The 17021-nt window shown below is 41.6% G+C and overlaps 1 protein-coding gene across 3 annotated transcripts in view; it reads right to left on the bottom strand.

Annotated features, from left to right (window-relative positions):
- The window catches only part of ap3b1a (adaptor related protein complex 3 subunit beta 1a), a 140472-nt gene that overhangs the window by 108415 nt on the left and 15036 nt on the right, over positions 1-17021 (bottom strand). For all 3 annotated transcript variants that reach the window (XM_061907887.1, XM_061907888.1, XM_061907886.1), the window contains exons 2-6: positions 7915-7990; positions 7758-7832; positions 3825-3920; positions 138-298; positions 5-71 (exon numbers count right to left, since the gene is read on the bottom strand). In XM_061907887.1, the coding sequence (XP_061763871.1) occupies positions 5-71; positions 138-298; positions 3825-3920; positions 7758-7832; positions 7915-7990 (475 nt within the window). The remainder of the gene's footprint in view (positions 1-4; positions 72-137; positions 299-3824; positions 3921-7757; positions 7833-7914; positions 7991-17021) is intronic.

The following is a 17021-nucleotide window of genomic DNA, read 5'->3' as shown; positions in this document are numbered from 1 at the left end:
TCACAGTGCTTTTGTCCTTCAGCAGTTTCTCTATCACTTCAATCAGATGCTCCTTCTGGTCGGGGTCCAGGCTGAGGGTCAAGACACGGACGTCAGCGTGAAAAACCAGAGCGCAATTAGATCCGCTTGGCGTGTACCTGTAGAGCTTCTGGATGGCGTGGGCGGAGGTCTTCCTCACGTAGGGGGACAGGTCCGCTGCCGCCTCCTTGATAGCCAGCATCATGATGGGGACAATGATGGGCACCCGGACGCTGGACAGGACCCTCAAGGCGCTGGCCCGGATGAGCTGGTTCGGATCCTGCCACGAAGACATGAATAACACATGGATGACCTACTATTTGGGAACTACGTGAAAGACGCGTAGCGATGCGATGGGCGCTCGCCAACTTCGGGAACCTCGCTAAATTCATTTTTGACCAGTTTATCATAATCATAACTTTCTTCAAAATGGTGCCAAACTTTTCTTGTCTGTTTATTTTGTCAGCAGCAAAAAGAGTTGCACCCTCTGCTGGTCACTGCCAAGTACGGACATCTCTCAGTTCTCTCTCAGGTAACAATTTAAAAAAACAAATGAATCAATTTATATTGGCAGAGAACTAAGATATGAATTCTTAGAACCTAACGTCTCATTAGTGCCACATTTTTAAAAAAGGATTGAAAATGGAAAATGGGTGAAAAATAATTTCTTTGTTTTAGTATGTTTTTTATTTGAGGACACAAACCTTCCCAAATGTTATAGAGCCCACTGTTTAATGTGTGTGTATGCGTCACTCATGACAGTATTGGGTCAACATCGTTTAGTCCTGCTAATTTTGGCGATTCTTGAACTCACCGTGTGACGCAACAGTTTGTTTACATGCAAAATCTTCCACTCCTCCTTTGTCTCATTTTGTCCACCAAACGTTTAATACTGTGCCTGAATGCACAAAAGGTGCGCTTTGTTGATGTTATCCACTTGTCGGAGTGCTAATCAGTCATATTTTGGTCAGTGTATCAATGCTACCTTTGGAGTTGGCAGAGTTGTTTAGAAGCAACACCAAGGAAGAAGATTTCATGGGATTTATCGATTAGGAGTGACAGATTGTTTGGTAAATGTATAGCATGTTCTATATGTTATAGTTATTTGAATGACTCTTACCATAATATGTTACGTTAACATACCAGGCACCTTCTCAGTTGGATATTTATGCGTCATATAATGTACACTTATTCAGCCTGTTGTTCACTATTCTTTATTTATTTTAAATTGCCTTTCAAATGTATATTCTTGGTGTTGGATTATATCAAATAAATTTCCCCCCAAAATGCGACTTATACTCCAGTGCGATTTATATATGTTTTTTTTTCCTTCTTTAATATGCCTTTTCGGCAGGTGTGACTTATACTCCGGAGCCACTTATAATCCGAAAAATATGGTAAGTTAGTTTTGCATGTCTCATGACACATTATTTGTATGTAATATTGGCTGCATTCCTGACAATGTACCATGTTGTTCCAGACCACAGCAAACATTACCTAGCCTGCCAAAGAGTGTAATAAATCTATTAAAAGAAATCAGCCTAAATACTAAATTTAAACATTTCTGTCAACGAAGATTTGCTTCAGCCTGCGACACAGTCATTTTGATAGTAGGCTATTATACCGTAGTTCTTTGAATTGCCGCCGGGTATACAGTATGCGCCTGCCTTGAATTACTGCCGGGTCAAACTCCTTTCGCAAAATAATTAGCGCATGCTTAGTATTACCGCTGGCTCAGGATTAACGCCGGGTCAAACTCGTTTCGCAAAATACTATTTTTATTAGCGCACGTCTAGAATTTCCACCGGGTCAAACTCATCACGTCACGAGTGACACTTCACCTGTCATCATTTTCAAAATGGAGGAGGCTGATTTCAATAATTTGAAATTGCATAAAGGGAAAAAGATTAAGAGCTATTACGTAGGATTTAAGATCCAAGCTATTGAATATGCTAAAAGGAACAGTAAGCAGCTATGTTTTATTAATATACCGTAGCTGCGTGTGTCAAATATGAGTCATTAAATGACTCCCGCCTCCTGGTGGTAGAGGGCGGTAGTGATCCTTCTTGCAGAAGAAGTGACAACAAGCAGCAAGAGTGAGCAGCGATCGTTTATTTTTTCCTCTCACTTGCACTTTTAACATGGAGGATTACATATCTAAAATAAAATAGTTTTCTAAACTGGACTTTCAATCGAAGCAGCAGGTAATAAAGGAAGATCTCCATCACGACAGACAGACTTTTAAAACTGAAGACAGATAAGGAAGATTCCATAAAAAAGTTATCAATGCTTTTGATCAGAAGGAGCTGCGCATGGACTTCATTTATAAGTAAAGGTAAGACCATAATAACGTTTTTTTTATTAAATGTGCTTTTCATGATAGTATCCTTACATCACACTCAAATGTATAAGCGCATTCTTGCTTTTACCGCATGCCTTTGGTAAACGCCGGAGTGAGAACAGGTTTTAAATTAATTAGCGCCCCGGCGGCAATTCAAGGAAATACGGTAGCTAATATAGACACTTAAGCCATGTGTTGCCTTCATTATAAGACTTTTATACATGGCTTTTCATTTTTTGCAGCTCCAGACAGATTTTTTTTTTTGTATTTTTGGTCCAACATGGCTCTTTCAACGTTTTTGGTTGTCGACCCCTGACCTAACGTAACGCTAACACTCTTCACTCCGTCCACTTCTAACTATTCTGTTTTGATTGTATCACAATACAGTTAACCCTCGTTTATCCCTGTTATTTGGTTTCGGTCCTGGCTGTGGTATTTAGGGACTGTCAGAATAATTGTATCTAAGTTATCACAAAACGTTATGTTTTAATGAGTTCCTGGCGAGCAGACAAAAGCTGTCTTTGATCTTACCAAGCAAAAGTCTTGTAAAACTCCACTGTGTAGGATGGGAAGCGACATGAAGGGGTCAGTTTCTTTGATGTATTGAAATCCACAGGAAGATTTTGTCTTGAGCCGAGATCTACAAAGCGGAGAGGAAGCAGGACCTGACCCCCTCCACGGACCTTTTCTTTGAACTGTTTTGTGACCAAAAGCAGCGGCAGTTTACGACCCTCCTTCCTTTAGAAACAGCTGTTGCCATGTAATCAGGGAAAGTCCAAATAAAAGAGGAGGCGTACAATCTTTCGTCAGAGCGTGGTGGGAGACTGTACAAAAGTACAGCCCAGACATTTCTCCTCAATTGAGCTGAATTGAATTATGTCTCTGTTTAATTCCTTGTTTCTTTGTCTGTTTAACAGATGTCATCAGTGTTTGAACCTGACAGGTACTGTTCACGTTTGAACTGAAAGGTCACCTGGGAATTGGTACTCAATGGTACCAATTGTCGGTAGTTTTGTGTGCCTTAATAAACGTTATTTGTTTGATGATTAAAAAAAAAAAAAAATGTAAGGGAATAAGCGGTAGGAAATGGATGGATGTAACATTTAAAAATGAGGTCAGGCTTGGACTGATTTTTTTTTTTTGTGCTGAAAAGCTTAATTTCTAATTCTGGTTTTGATTCTGATGTGAAGCCGCTAGCTTGGAAACTAATGTGGCGAGGGGTGAGAGTATTTACCAAAAACTTGTTTTAGTTTAAATTGGTCCTTCAAACAAGGTATTCCGCTTTTTAGTTTTTTACATAAGCCTATTTAGGAGTGAACAAACTGCACCCTCTGCTGGTTGTTGCCAAGAGCTGAAATCCTCCAATAAATTCATTTATCAGGCATGAGAAATTTCTTACAAATATGGGACATTTTGGGATGCAGGTACAAGGCTGGATGCCGATATGGAGTCTGTCGTTCCTTACCTTGAGTGCTCGCTGGAATGTGCTGATGGAGAGCAGAGCCAGGTCCTGCTGCTCTTCGGCGTACCTCACCAGGTACACGTAGACGAGCTTCTTCAGCTGCCAAACACAAGACAATTGCCGCCAAAGTCAAATTTATTGTGGCACTTTATTGTTTCAAAGGTCTCCTGTTGTGAGCTTGCTAAATAATTCATCATTTATCAAACTCAACTCAGGCTGGGTGATATGGCCTTTTATTAATATCCCGATATATTTAGGCCATATCACGATACACTAGGGGTGTAACGGTACACAAAAATTTCGGTTAGGTACGTACCTCGGTTTAGAGGTCACGGTTCGGTTCATTTTAGTACAGAAAGAAAACAACAAAATATAAATTTTCTGGTTATTTATTTACCAAATCTGTAAACAATGGCTTTATCCTTTTAACATTGGGAACACTATAACAATTCTGCCCATGTTAATCCACATTAAACTGCCTCAACTTGTTGCTTAGATTAAATAAAATTACACAACTTTTCTTCTACATATAAAAAGTGCAACATTTAACAGTTTCAAGTCAACTCATCATGCTTAATTTATCACAGAATTTGGGAAGCCTGTAGTTGATTTTTATTATGCAAATGTTATATTTTTGTCAACATGTGATAGCAGGTACCCTGCCATTCAAAACTAGGCTGCTACATTACTAATGATTCATGTAACTATAGCTGAAAAAATAGTACAACAGCAATAGGAGAGACTATTCATCCCTGAACACCATGGAGCTCATGTAGGCTTAATGATGCACTTACATTATTATATGACTAGCACTTCTCACAGACAAGCGCACCTTCTTACATACGTCACATACTGTCGCGTCATACGCCCTCGCATGAGAGGTAGTAGCATGGGTAACATTAGCTTTGATGCTACCGGAGTGGTGCGAGTGGTAATACGAGAGAAAGAAGGTGCCAATCTGGTAACAAATGAAGGGAGAATTAATTCTTAAGACGGGGTCCATATGGGAATATGTCGAACAAGTATGCGGCAAAAAGTTGCACCTACTGTTAATTTGTAGCATCATTTGAAAAGTCCCCCGCTAGAGAATTAAGAGTGCTTGAAACTGCATGTCAGCATCGCCGTTCGGTGCCATATCCACAAAATGCAGAAGCAACCATTTCCACATCAACACAGTATGAAAAAAATAGTCAACAACAGATTTTAATAACGTCCGTAGTAACCTACCACATAGCGAAGGACATACACTATTTGATTTTCTGCTACGCAGCTAATTTTTATTGGACACTTATTGAAATATCTTGTGTGACATCATGCACAAAAGTGCACTTTATTTGTTTTAAACTATCGTAGTGGCGTTCTGTACAAAAAGTGCACTTTAATTTAGTGTCATCTTAGTGACATCATGCACAAAAGTGCACTCATGGCTTGATTTAAAATATCTCTGACAATCTTGCTCTTTTCGAACCTGCAACTCTCAAGTTGCTGACACGGCCACTCTACCAACCGAGCTATGCCACCCCTACGATACACCATATATATCTCATTCATCCATCCATCCAATTTCTACCGCTTATTCCCTTTCGGGGTCGCGGGGGGCGCTGGCGCCTATCTCAGCTACAATCAGGCGGAAGGTAAGGTACACCCTGGACAAGTCGCCACCTCATCGCAGGGCCAACACAGATAGACAGACAACATTCACACACTAGGGCCAATTTAGTGTTGCCAATCAACCTATCCCCAGGTGCATGTCTTTGGAAGTGGGAGGAAGCCGGAGTACCCGGAGGGAACCCACGCATTCACGGGGAGAACATGCAAACTCCACACAGAAAGATCCCGAGCCTGGATTTGAACCCAGGACTGCAGGAACTTCGTAATGTGAGGCAGACGCACTAACCCCTCTGTCACCGAGAAGCCTGAAATAAAGTGAATTGTAAAAAAATAATGTTGTAATTATACGATTAAAATGAGGGGGAAAAAAACAGTATAATTTTCAGTTAATTTCAGTGTAATACAGTTTTGTCTCAAGCGGACACGCGGTCCAGCTTCCGGATCTCACGTTTTGTCCGAGAAAAGTTGCGGAAACCCGGAAGGAAGCCGTCATGAAAAATAATGACTCGCATATCCAGTTTATTTGAGGTGGCGGTCAGGCGGAAGGTTACGCTTTTAGCCTTAATCGGCGCCATGCTTCCTAATGCCGCCAGTATTGACATTTTCAGTTCTCCATCATCATTTTGGTCATTACCGGTGGAATTAGCGGCATTATTCATGATAAAAGCAGACGGGAAGTAGAGCGGCTAACATTAATGCCAATGCAAGGCTCGGCTATACCTTTTACGTCACAAAAAGGCCAGAATGGTGATAATTACATTCATTTTATACTAGAATTTCTTAACCTTTTTGACCTCGGGGCCCAACTTTTCCACTACAGTGGGGCCCATTGACATATTAACGCAGGATTAGTAATCCTACGCTTGATTTCAATCATATTATTATATTAATATCATTATTATTAATTCAATTGTTTCATTTAATTATAAAAACCCCAAAACCAGTGAAGTTGTCACGTTGTGTAAATGGCAAATAAAAACAAAATACAATCATTTGCATATCCTTTTCAACTTATATTCAATTGAATAGACTGCAAAGACAAGATATTTCATGTTGGAACTGAGAAACTTCATTATTTTTTGCAAATATTAGCTCATTTGGAATTTGACGCCTGCAACATGCTTGGAAAAAGCTGGCACAAGTGGCAAAAAAGACTGAGAAAGTTGAGGGATGCTCATCAAACGCTTATTTGGAACATCCCACAGGTGAACAGGCTGATTGGGAACAGGTGGGTGCCATGATTGGGTATAAAAGCAGCTTCCATAAAATGCTCAGTCATTCACAATCACGGACGGGGCGAGGGTCACCACTTTGTCAACAAATGCCTCAGCAAATTATCTAAGAACATTTCTCAACGAGCTATTGCAAGGAATTTAGGGATTTCACCATCTATGGTGCGTGATATCATCAAAAAGCTCAGAGAATCTAGAGAATTCCCTGCACGCAAGCGGCAGTGCCCGTGAACTTGGATACCTCAGGCAGTACTGCATCCAAAAGGGACTTCAGTGTGTAAAGGATATCACCACATGGGCTCGGGAACACTTCAGAAAACCCCTGTCAGCAACTACAGTTGCTCGCTACATCTGTACGTGCAAGTTAAAACTCTACTATGCAAAGCCAAAGCCATTTATCAACAACACCCAGAAATGCCGCCCGAGCTCATCTAAGATGGACTGATGCAAAGTGGAAAACCGTTCTGTGGTCTGACGAGTCCATATTTCAAATTGTTTTTGGAAACTGTGGATGTCGTGTCCTCCGGAACCAAAGAGGAAAAGGACCATCCGGATTGTTCAAGGCGCAAAGTTGAAAAGCCAGCATATGTGATGGTATGGTGGTGTATTAGAGCCCAAAGCTTGGGTAACTTACACATCTGTGAAGGCACCATTAATACTGAAAGGTACATACAGGTTTTGGAGCAACATATGTTGCCATCCAAGCAACGTTATCATGGACGCCCCTGCTTATTTCAGCAAGAGAATGCCAAGTCACGTATTACAACAGCGTGGCTTTATAGTAAAAGAGTGCAGGTACTAGAGTGGCCTGCCTGTAGTACAGACCTGTTCCCCGTTGAAAATCTGTGGCGCATTATGAAGTTTAAAATACCACAACGGAGACTATTGAACAACTTAAGCTGTACATCAAGCAAGAATGGGAAATAATTCCACCTTAAAAGCTTCAAAATGTGTCTCCTCAGTTCCCAAACCTTTACTGAGCGTTGTTAAAAGGAAAGGCCATGTAACACAGTGGTAAAAATGAGGACTTACGAATGACATACTTGAGGAGATAAAAACGCCGCTGGATAAAAGCGCCGTTTGAACAACGTACCTCAATGTTCTTACTCGCCACGTTCTTCACCACGGCGGGGAACAGCTCGGATGCATTCTTTCCTTTGGCGATCAGCTGAGCAAGAAACATTCAAGCACGTTTATGTACTAAAAAGACAAAAGTCAATCATAACAAAAACCTCATTGTGTACTCTCACCCCGACGACCCTTTTCATGGCTTCCAGTTTGAGCGACTCTTTGTTGCTCTCCAGCATTTCTTTGAGGTCCTCATTCCTGAGGACAGGACAAAAGTACAACGATACTCAGTTCAAGCATATATTTAGCCAGTTTTGTGTGTCCATGTGTTGAAACATGGTCAACGTTTTATTTTATGTAATATTGTACCCTGCCTTCCGCCCGAATGCAGCTCAGATAGAATAAGATAGAATACAGTTTTATTAGGGACCAAATGTCCCTTTGGGACAGAGGACCCTATTGAATTTCTAGCGTTTTATTCTTTCTTTATTATTATTCCGCAGCTTTGAGCATGGAACAACATGGCACACAAACAACTATCTGAAAGGCAGCCATTATTACATACAGATAATGTGTCATGAGACATGCAAAACTACAGTGAATTAATATACAAAGAGGATAAATACAGCTGCAAATGAGGCCTTATGATGCAATATTTACATACAGCTAGCCTAAATAGCATGTTAGCATTGAATATCTCGCAGTAACCAAATATGCCTGATTAGCCCTCCGACAAGTCAATAACATCAACAAAGCCCACCTTTGTGCATTCACGCACAGCATAAAACGTTTGGTGGACAAAATGAGACAAAGGAGGAGTGGAAGACTTTACATGTGTCACAGTTCACACTATGGTGAGTTCAAGGACCGCCGAAATTAGTAGGACGAAACGATGCCAAGCAAATACTGTCATCAGTGAAGCAGACACACAAACATATAAACCGGTGGGTTTTCTAACAATTGGGAAGGTTTGTGTCATGTTTGTCCTCAAACAAAAAAAAAATATTTTTCTTCCCATCTTTTTCCATTATCAATCCTTTTTTAATACATTCTCCAGGGAGCCACAAGGGCGGCACTACAGAGCCGCAAGTTGCTGACCCCCGGGCTTATACTTTAAGTATTTTCCTTGTTACACACCAGCTGTTTGACCGTAACGTGCATCTTAGTTGTTGTTTTCATTAGCAAATTTGGAAGTGTTTCAAATCGCTAATGCTAATCAGTAGCATGCATATGGCGCATCCGATGTAAAATAGCATCGAGCTACCTTGAAAACTGGAGCCTGACTTTTAAGCGCTTTCTATCAGGCCTGCTTGCTTTCTTGTCGTGGAAAGTTGCAACATTACATAGAGGCGGTCCGTCTGTTTGCCTGCCAAGTGCTTGAGCCAGTGCCAAGTCTGACGTCACGCGCAACAAAAGTTAAAGACGTATGGTGCCGTTGGATTTTACGTGAATTGGTACTTTGTAGTTACCGGCGGAATTCAGTTGGTACAGTACCTTCAAAAGTACAGAATTTGGTGACCATTTCTAGATTCAACATAGTGATTCTGACTAAATGTGGAAATGTTAAAAAATGCCATGTTAAATCCCTAATGCTAACTGCACCCTGTCAATGGGAAATCCAATGTAAATTAGCATCAAGCTAGCACATTTTGGAAGAATGGAGCCTCACGTTACGTTCCAGTGTGTTCCAGCATTCCTGCTTTGTTGGTGTTGAAAATCGCAACGTTACAGGGAGTTCGGCCGACTGATTGTTTACGTCAGTGTTTTGTGCCGTGAGATATAGTCTGGTGTGCCATGGGAGATTATGTAATTTCTCCTATTTGGGTTAATGTTTTGCAAACCAGTAATTATAGTATGCAAATGATGTGTTGTTGTTGAGTGTCGGTGCTGTCCAGAGCTCGGCGAAATAACCGTGTAATACTCTTACATATCAGTAGGTGGCAGCCGGTAGCTAATTGGTTTGTCGATGTCGGAAACAGCGGGAGGCAGTGTGCAGGTAAATTTGTGTCTAATGCTTAAACCAAGGTGAGTGCCCATAAGAAAAGGCATTGAAGCTTAGGGAAAGGCTATGCAGAACAAAACTAAAACTGAACTGGCTACAAAGTAAACAAAAAAAAGAATGCTGGACGACAGCAAAGACTTACTGTGGCGCAAAGACGGCGTCCACAAAGTACATTCGTACATGACATGACAATCAACAATGTCCCCACAAAGAAGGGTAAAGACAACTGAAATATTCTTGTTTGCTAAAACAAAGTAGATGCGGGAAATATCGCTTAAAGGAAGATATGAAACTACCAAAAAAAGAGAAAAAGCCACCACAATAGGAGCGCAAGACAAGAACTAAAACACTAAACACAGGAAAACAGCAAAAAAGTCTAAATAAGTCAAGGTGTGATATGACAGGTGGTGACAGTACACCTACTTTGAGACAATAAACTATATTGATGCATGCTTGGTTATGCTTTAAAGTCATATCCAACGACCTTTTACTGTCAACTGAGTTTCGTTTTTTAATGATTTCTGCTGGTGGTGTGCCTCCGCATTTTTTCAACGCAAAAAATGTGCCTCGGCTCAAAATAAAGGTCGAAAAACACTGGTTTACGTGACGTCACGTGCAACAAAAGTATCTAAATATGTCACCGTTTGATTTTACGTGAATAGATACCTGGTAGTACCTACCGAATTTGCTCGTTGCCCACAAAAGTACCGGATTCGGTACTCATCCGAGGGCGCAACAACTGACGATTAAAAATAAAAAAAAGAGCCTTTGTCGGATACATTTTTGCCAGGGAAATAGAAGGTTCAGGGTCAAACTTGCAGTATAGAATACATCTTACTTTTTTTTGTATTCGCCATTTTTAACATTTGTAATTATCTCACAAGAGTAGGCAGTGCCTGGGGAATCTGTGGTGGACTCTCCTATTTCTGGGGCTGAGGTCGCTGAGGTAGTTAAAAAGCTCCTCGGTGGCAAGGCCCCAGGGATGGATGAGATCCAACCGGAGTTCCTTAAGGCTCTGGATGCTGTGGGACTGTCTTGGTTGACAAGACTCTGCAGCATCGAGTGGACATCGGGTGCGGTGCCTCTGGATTGGGAAACCGGGGTGGTGGTTCCTCTCTTTAAGAACGCGAAACCGGAGAGTGTGTTCCCACTATCGTGGGATCACACTCCTCAGCCTTCCCGGTAAGGTTTATTCAGGTGTACTGGAGAGGAGGCTACGCAGGATAGTCGAACCTTGGATTCAGGAGGAACAGTGTGGTTTTCGTCCTGGTCGTGGAACTGTGGACCAGCTCTATACTCTCGGCAGGGTTCTTGAGGGTGCATGGGAGTTTGCCCAACCAGTCTACATGTGATTTGTGGACTTGGAGAAGGCATTCGACCGTGTCCCTCGGGAAGTCCCGTGGGGAGTGCTCAGAGAGTATGGAGTATCGGACTGTCTTATTGTGGCGGTCCGCTCCCTGTGCGATCAGTACCAGAGCTTGGTCCGCATTGCCGGCAGTAAGTCGAACACATTTCCAGTGAGGGTTGGACTCCGCCAAGGCTGTCCTTTGTCACTGATTCTGTTCATAACTTTTATGGACAGAATTTCTAGGCGCAGTCAAGGCGTTGAGGGGTTTCAGTGCGGCGTCTTCAGTAATGCGGACGTTGTACCGATCCGTTGTGGTGAAGAAGGAGCTGAGCCGGAAGGCAAAGCTCTCAATTTACCGGTCGATCTACGTTCCCATCCTCACCTATGGTCATGAGCTTTGGGTCATGACCGAAAGGATAAGATCACGGGTACAAGCGGCCCAAAATGAGTTTCCTCCGCCGTGTGGCGGGGCTCTCCCTTAGAGACAGGGTGAGAAGCTCTGCCATCTGGGAGGAACTCAAAGTAAAGCCGCTGCTCCTTCACATCGAGAGGAGCCAGATGAGGTGGTTCGGGCATCTGGTCAAGATGCCACCCGAACGCCTCCCTAGGGAGGGGTTTAGGGCACGTCCAACCGGTAGGAGGCCAGGGGGAAGACCCAGGACACGCCTCGGGATCCCCCGGGAAGAGCTAGACAAAGTGGCTGGGGAGAGGGAAGTCTGGGTTTCCCTGCTTAGGCTGTTGCCCCCGCGACCCGACCTCGGATAAGCGGAAGAAGATGGATGGATGGATGAGTAAAACGAAGTGAACGACTTTTAATAGTAAAATGGGGAAATAACAAAAACACACTCCCTCTGAACAAGTGGTGTGTATCTGGTGACGCCAGAGTTTTTACTTCCTCCGTCGCCAAGATAGCAAAAAGAAAAAGCGCACGTGCGGACGGAACGGGAAAGAGGCGCCTGACCAAACAAAATAACAGGAACGAAATAATAATAAGAGTCACCACGGCAACAGCATGACTCACATGCTCGTGCAGCAGCTCATTCCTGAGCTGATGCTAACGCTCTCGCAGTGTATGAGCATTGTGTTGTGGTCAAGAGCACCGTGTCTCACCACTAAACAACACACTGCTGATTTCTGGTCTACAAACATTCTCCAGCACAATAAATACGAACCTTTTGGCTCAATTTTCTACCCAGGCCTGGATAAGATGGAACAAAAATATACAACTACTAACACCGTAAAAATAAATTACTTTTTCATTATAATGAATGAAAGTTTTGTAAAATGTGCAACCCTATCATTGCTACTAGCAGGAAAAGTACAGCAGCTAAGGGTTTTTTGATTGATAGAGACTTTAATTAGTAGATTGCACAGTACAATACATATTCCGTACAATTGACCACTAAATGGTAACCCCCCCCCAATAAGTTTTTCAACTTGTTTAAAGGCCTACTGAAACCCACAACTACCGACCACGCAGTCTGATAGTTTATATATCAATGATGAAATATTAACATTGCAACGCATGCCAATACGGCCCTTTTTAGGTTGCTAAATTGCAATTTTAAATTTCCCGCCAAGTGTCTTGTTGAAAACGTCGCGGAATGATGACGCGTGCGCGTGACATCTCGAGTTGGAGGGGACTAGGGATGCACCGATTAATCGGTAACCGAATATATTCGGCCGAATATGGCAAAAAAAAAGCCACATTCGGCCTTCGGTGGAATGAGTTAAGAACAAGGCCGAATAGTGGCGTGTGGCGTGTGACTATTGAAACTACAGGAGCTAGTAAAGCTACAGACATTGTGTGTCATGTTTAAGGCTAGAAGTAAAACATTACCAGCAAATTTACAAAAAATGTTTGTCATCACTTCTGAGAATACAGAGCATAGAAGAAAAGGTCATTTCAAACAACAATATTCAAGGACAACTTTAAAACAAATGTGTACATCAGTGGTGGGGGTAAAATTGTGGAATTCTCTTTACAACGAGATAAAAAACTGTAAAAATATATTCCAATTGAAAAAAATATATAAAGATAGAACGATAAGATCATATGGACAGCCATAAGTGTTTACATTTATTTTTTTATTTATTATTTTACTTATTTTTTGTCTGGTTTTGTATTTGCTCTTGTATTTCCGTGAGGTGTATATTATAATATTACTATTATTTTCTTGGTTTGGTTTATACTTTATGAAGTTTTGCACTTGTTGTGTTTTTCTTGTGTTTTTTGTTTTTGATTGTTTCATTACATTTGGATATATGTGTCGGCTTAAATGATATTCATGAAGTAAGATAATGTATTATGTCAAAGGGGGCAGGAAATTATAAGATTTTCTTCATCCTGCTCCTTCTCAGGGATTGTGTGAATTTAAATTGTATAATTGTGATATAATTATTTATCGTTCTAAATGCACATCAATGAATGAGATAAATTGAAATGAAATGAAATTTTTTGACGCGGTGACGCAATCAACCAACGTGCAGTGACGCGGTGACGTTGGGATATGTTGTGTACCTGTATAAGTGTATGAGGTTACAAGCATACACTTATTGAGATTTAGTGGGGCCCCTGTTTACATTATTAGCCTGTTGTGTAGGCTACCTGTATAAGTGTAAGAGGTTACAAGCACACACTTAATTGAGATTTACTTGAGCCTTCTGCTTACATTATTAGCCTGTTGTGTAGGCTACCTGTATAAGTGTATGAGGTTACAAGCACACACTTAATTGAGATTTACTTGAGCCTTCTGCTTACATTATTAGCCTGTTGTGTAGGCTACCTGTATAAGTGTATGAGGTTACAAGCACACACTTAATTGAGATTTACTTGAGCCTTCTGCTTACATTATGAGTATATCTACTGTGGCTAAGCAGACTTTTGCCAAAAGGACAATAATTCATTTGTTGTGGGTTTATCCACTTTAATGCACTTTATTTTTTTTTAGAATGCATGTTTTGTTTGAAGGCCTAATATAAATGAAAAACTTTGTGCTTTTTTTTTTAAAAAGCAAAGACTACTGGAATATTAAAAAAATGTCAATATTCCATAAAAAATTACTTTATTTGAAAAACATGTCTAAATATTTATTCTAGGTTATTTACGCAATATTTAAAAAATTGTGAAAAACTGCATTCATTATTCGGTATTCGGCCTTTGGCCAAGCGTTTAAATTTCATTCGGCTTCAGCCACAAATTTTCATTTAGGTGCATCCCTAGTGGGGACATATTAGCGCAGCACCACTAGCGGCTAAAAGTCGTCTCTTTTCATCGCGCACTTAAACAGTATTCTGGGCATCTGTGTTGCTGAATCTTTTGCTATTTGTTCAATTGATAATGGAGAAGTCAAAGTAGAAAGATGGAGGTGGGAAGCTTTTAGCCTTTAGCCACACAAACACACGGTGTATCCTTGTTTAAAATTCCCGGAGGTGAAGCTTTACTATGGATCAGAGCGGTCAAGCGAACGTGGATCCCGACCGCTTGTCAACCGGCAGGTTTCGGTGAGAAAATTGTGGTAAAAAGTCGCTTCTTACCGGAGATCTGCGGAACTTCTATCGTGCTGCTGCTGCCGTGACTAATTCCCTCAGAGACTGGCGTCAAGACACCCGTGGACACACCCCTCTGACTATCAGGTACTATATAATCTCACTAAAACACTAGCAACACAATAGAAAGATAAGGGATTTCCCAGAATTATCCTAGTAAATGTGTCTAAAAACATCTGAATCGCTCACAATGCAATGGCCTTTTTTTTTTAACTGTATTTTATTTTTATTTCTTGTCCTTCGCTATCAATATCCTCAGCCACAAATCTTTCATCCTCGCTCAAATTAATGGGCAAATTGTCGTTTTCTCGGTCCGAATAGCTCTTTTTGTTGGAGGCTCCCATTATAAACAATGTGGGGATGTGGAGCCAGCAGGAAACCATCCCAAGCGGATGTAATACAATACTAGGAATACAATAAGCAGATAAGGTATTTTCCAGAATTATCCCAGTAAATTTGTCTAATAACATCTGAATCGCTCCCACTGTATATATTTTTCTAGTCCTTCACTCTCACTTTCCTCATCCACGAATCTTTCATCCTCGCTCAAATTAATGGGGAAATCATCGCTTTCTCGGTCCGACTAGCTCTAGCTGCTGCTGGCTATGATTGTAAACAATGTTCAGATGTGAGGGGCTCTACAACCGGTGACGTCACGCGCAGACTGTCTGCTACTTTCGGTACAGGCAAGGCTTTTTTATTAGCGACCAAAAGTTGCAAACTTTATCGTGGATGTTCTCTACTGAATCCTTTCAGCAAAAATATGGCAATATCCCGAAATGATCAAGTACGACATATAAAATTGACCTGCTATAAGAAAATCTAATTTCAGAAGGCCTTTAAGTCGGGGTCCATGTTAATCAATTCATGGTATAAATATATACTATCAGCATAATACAGTCATCACACAAGTTAATCATCATCAGAGTATATACATTATATTATTTACATTATACACAATCCCTGGGGGTGGTTAGGTTTGGTTGATATCAGCACTTAAGTCATCAACAATAATATCTGAGAAAAGTACACTGAAACAGTGTAGGTCTGACTTGGTAGGATATGTACAGAATAAGTATACACATTTGATTATTTACAATTAGGGGAGGTGGCGAGAGGGTGTTAGTCTAGGGTTGTAGTTGCCTGGAGGTGTTCTTTTAGTGTGGTTTTGAAGGAGGATAGGGATGCACTTTCTTTTACACATGTTGGGAGTGCAATCCACATTAGTTAAGACCTTTGTTAGATCGGAATCTGGGTTTAACGTGGTTTGTGGCGCTCTCCCTGGTGTTGTGGTTACTTTCTGGAAGTAGTTTGACATGTACTCCGGTATCAGGGAGGTGTAGCAGATTTTATAGACCAGGCTCAGTGCAAGTTGTTTTACTCTGTCCTCCACCCTGAGTCAGCCCACTTTGGAGAAGTGGGTAGGAGTGAGGTGTGATCTGGGGTGGAGGTCTAGAAGTATCCTGACTAGCTTGTTTTGGGATGTTTGGAGTCTAGATTTGAGGGTTTTGGAGGTGCTGGGCTACCAGGAGGCGCATGCGTAATCGAAAAAGGGTTGAACGAGAGTTCCCGCTAGAATCTTCATGGTGCTTTTGTTGACCAGAGAGGAGATTCTGTAGAGGAATCTTGTTCGTTGGTTGACCTCGTTGATTACCCTAGTTGCCATTTTATCACAGGAATGATTAGCCTCTAGCCCATGGGTGTCAAACTCCGGCCCCCGGGCCAAATCTGGCCCGCCGTGTAATTTCATTTGGCCCTTGAGGCAATATCAAATTAACATTAGAGCTGGCCCGCCGCTGTAACACCGCATTCACCACTAATACTCACACTCGTCAACCCTCCCGATTTTCCCGGGAGACTCCCGAAGTTCAGTGCCCCTCCCGAAATTCTCCCAATAATATTGGGGGCGGGCCGTAAAAGCACTGCCTTTGGTGTTCTCTACATGTCGCCATGTCCGCTTTTCCTCCATACAAACAGTGTGCCGGCCCACTCACATAATATATGCGGCTCATACACAAACATACAAGTGTATGGAAGGCATACTTGGTCAACAGCCATACAGGTCACACTGAGGGTGTCCGTATAAACAACTTTAACACTGTTACAATTATAAGCCACGCTGTGAACCCACAGCAAACAAGAATGACAAACACATTTTGGGAGAACATCCGCACCGTAACACAACATAAACACAACCGAACAAATACCCAGAACCCCTTACATGACTAACTCTTCAGGGATGCTACAATATACACCCCCGCTACCACCAAACCCCGCCCCAACTTAAACCCGCTGCCGAAAAGAGGCATTCAATCTGTATTTTTATTTTATTTGATATGCCATTGATATTTTTTAATTATTATTATTTAAAACTCGATTTTGCATGTCAC

This window comes from Nerophis ophidion, linkage group LG08 (assembly GCF_033978795.1).
Source record: "Nerophis ophidion isolate RoL-2023_Sa linkage group LG08, RoL_Noph_v1.0, whole genome shotgun sequence".
Classification (NCBI taxonomy): Eukaryota; Metazoa; Chordata; class Actinopteri; order Syngnathiformes; family Syngnathidae; genus Nerophis; species Nerophis ophidion.
Note: the sequence above shows the minus strand (reverse complement) of the source record. Positions and strands in the feature narration are given on the sequence as shown.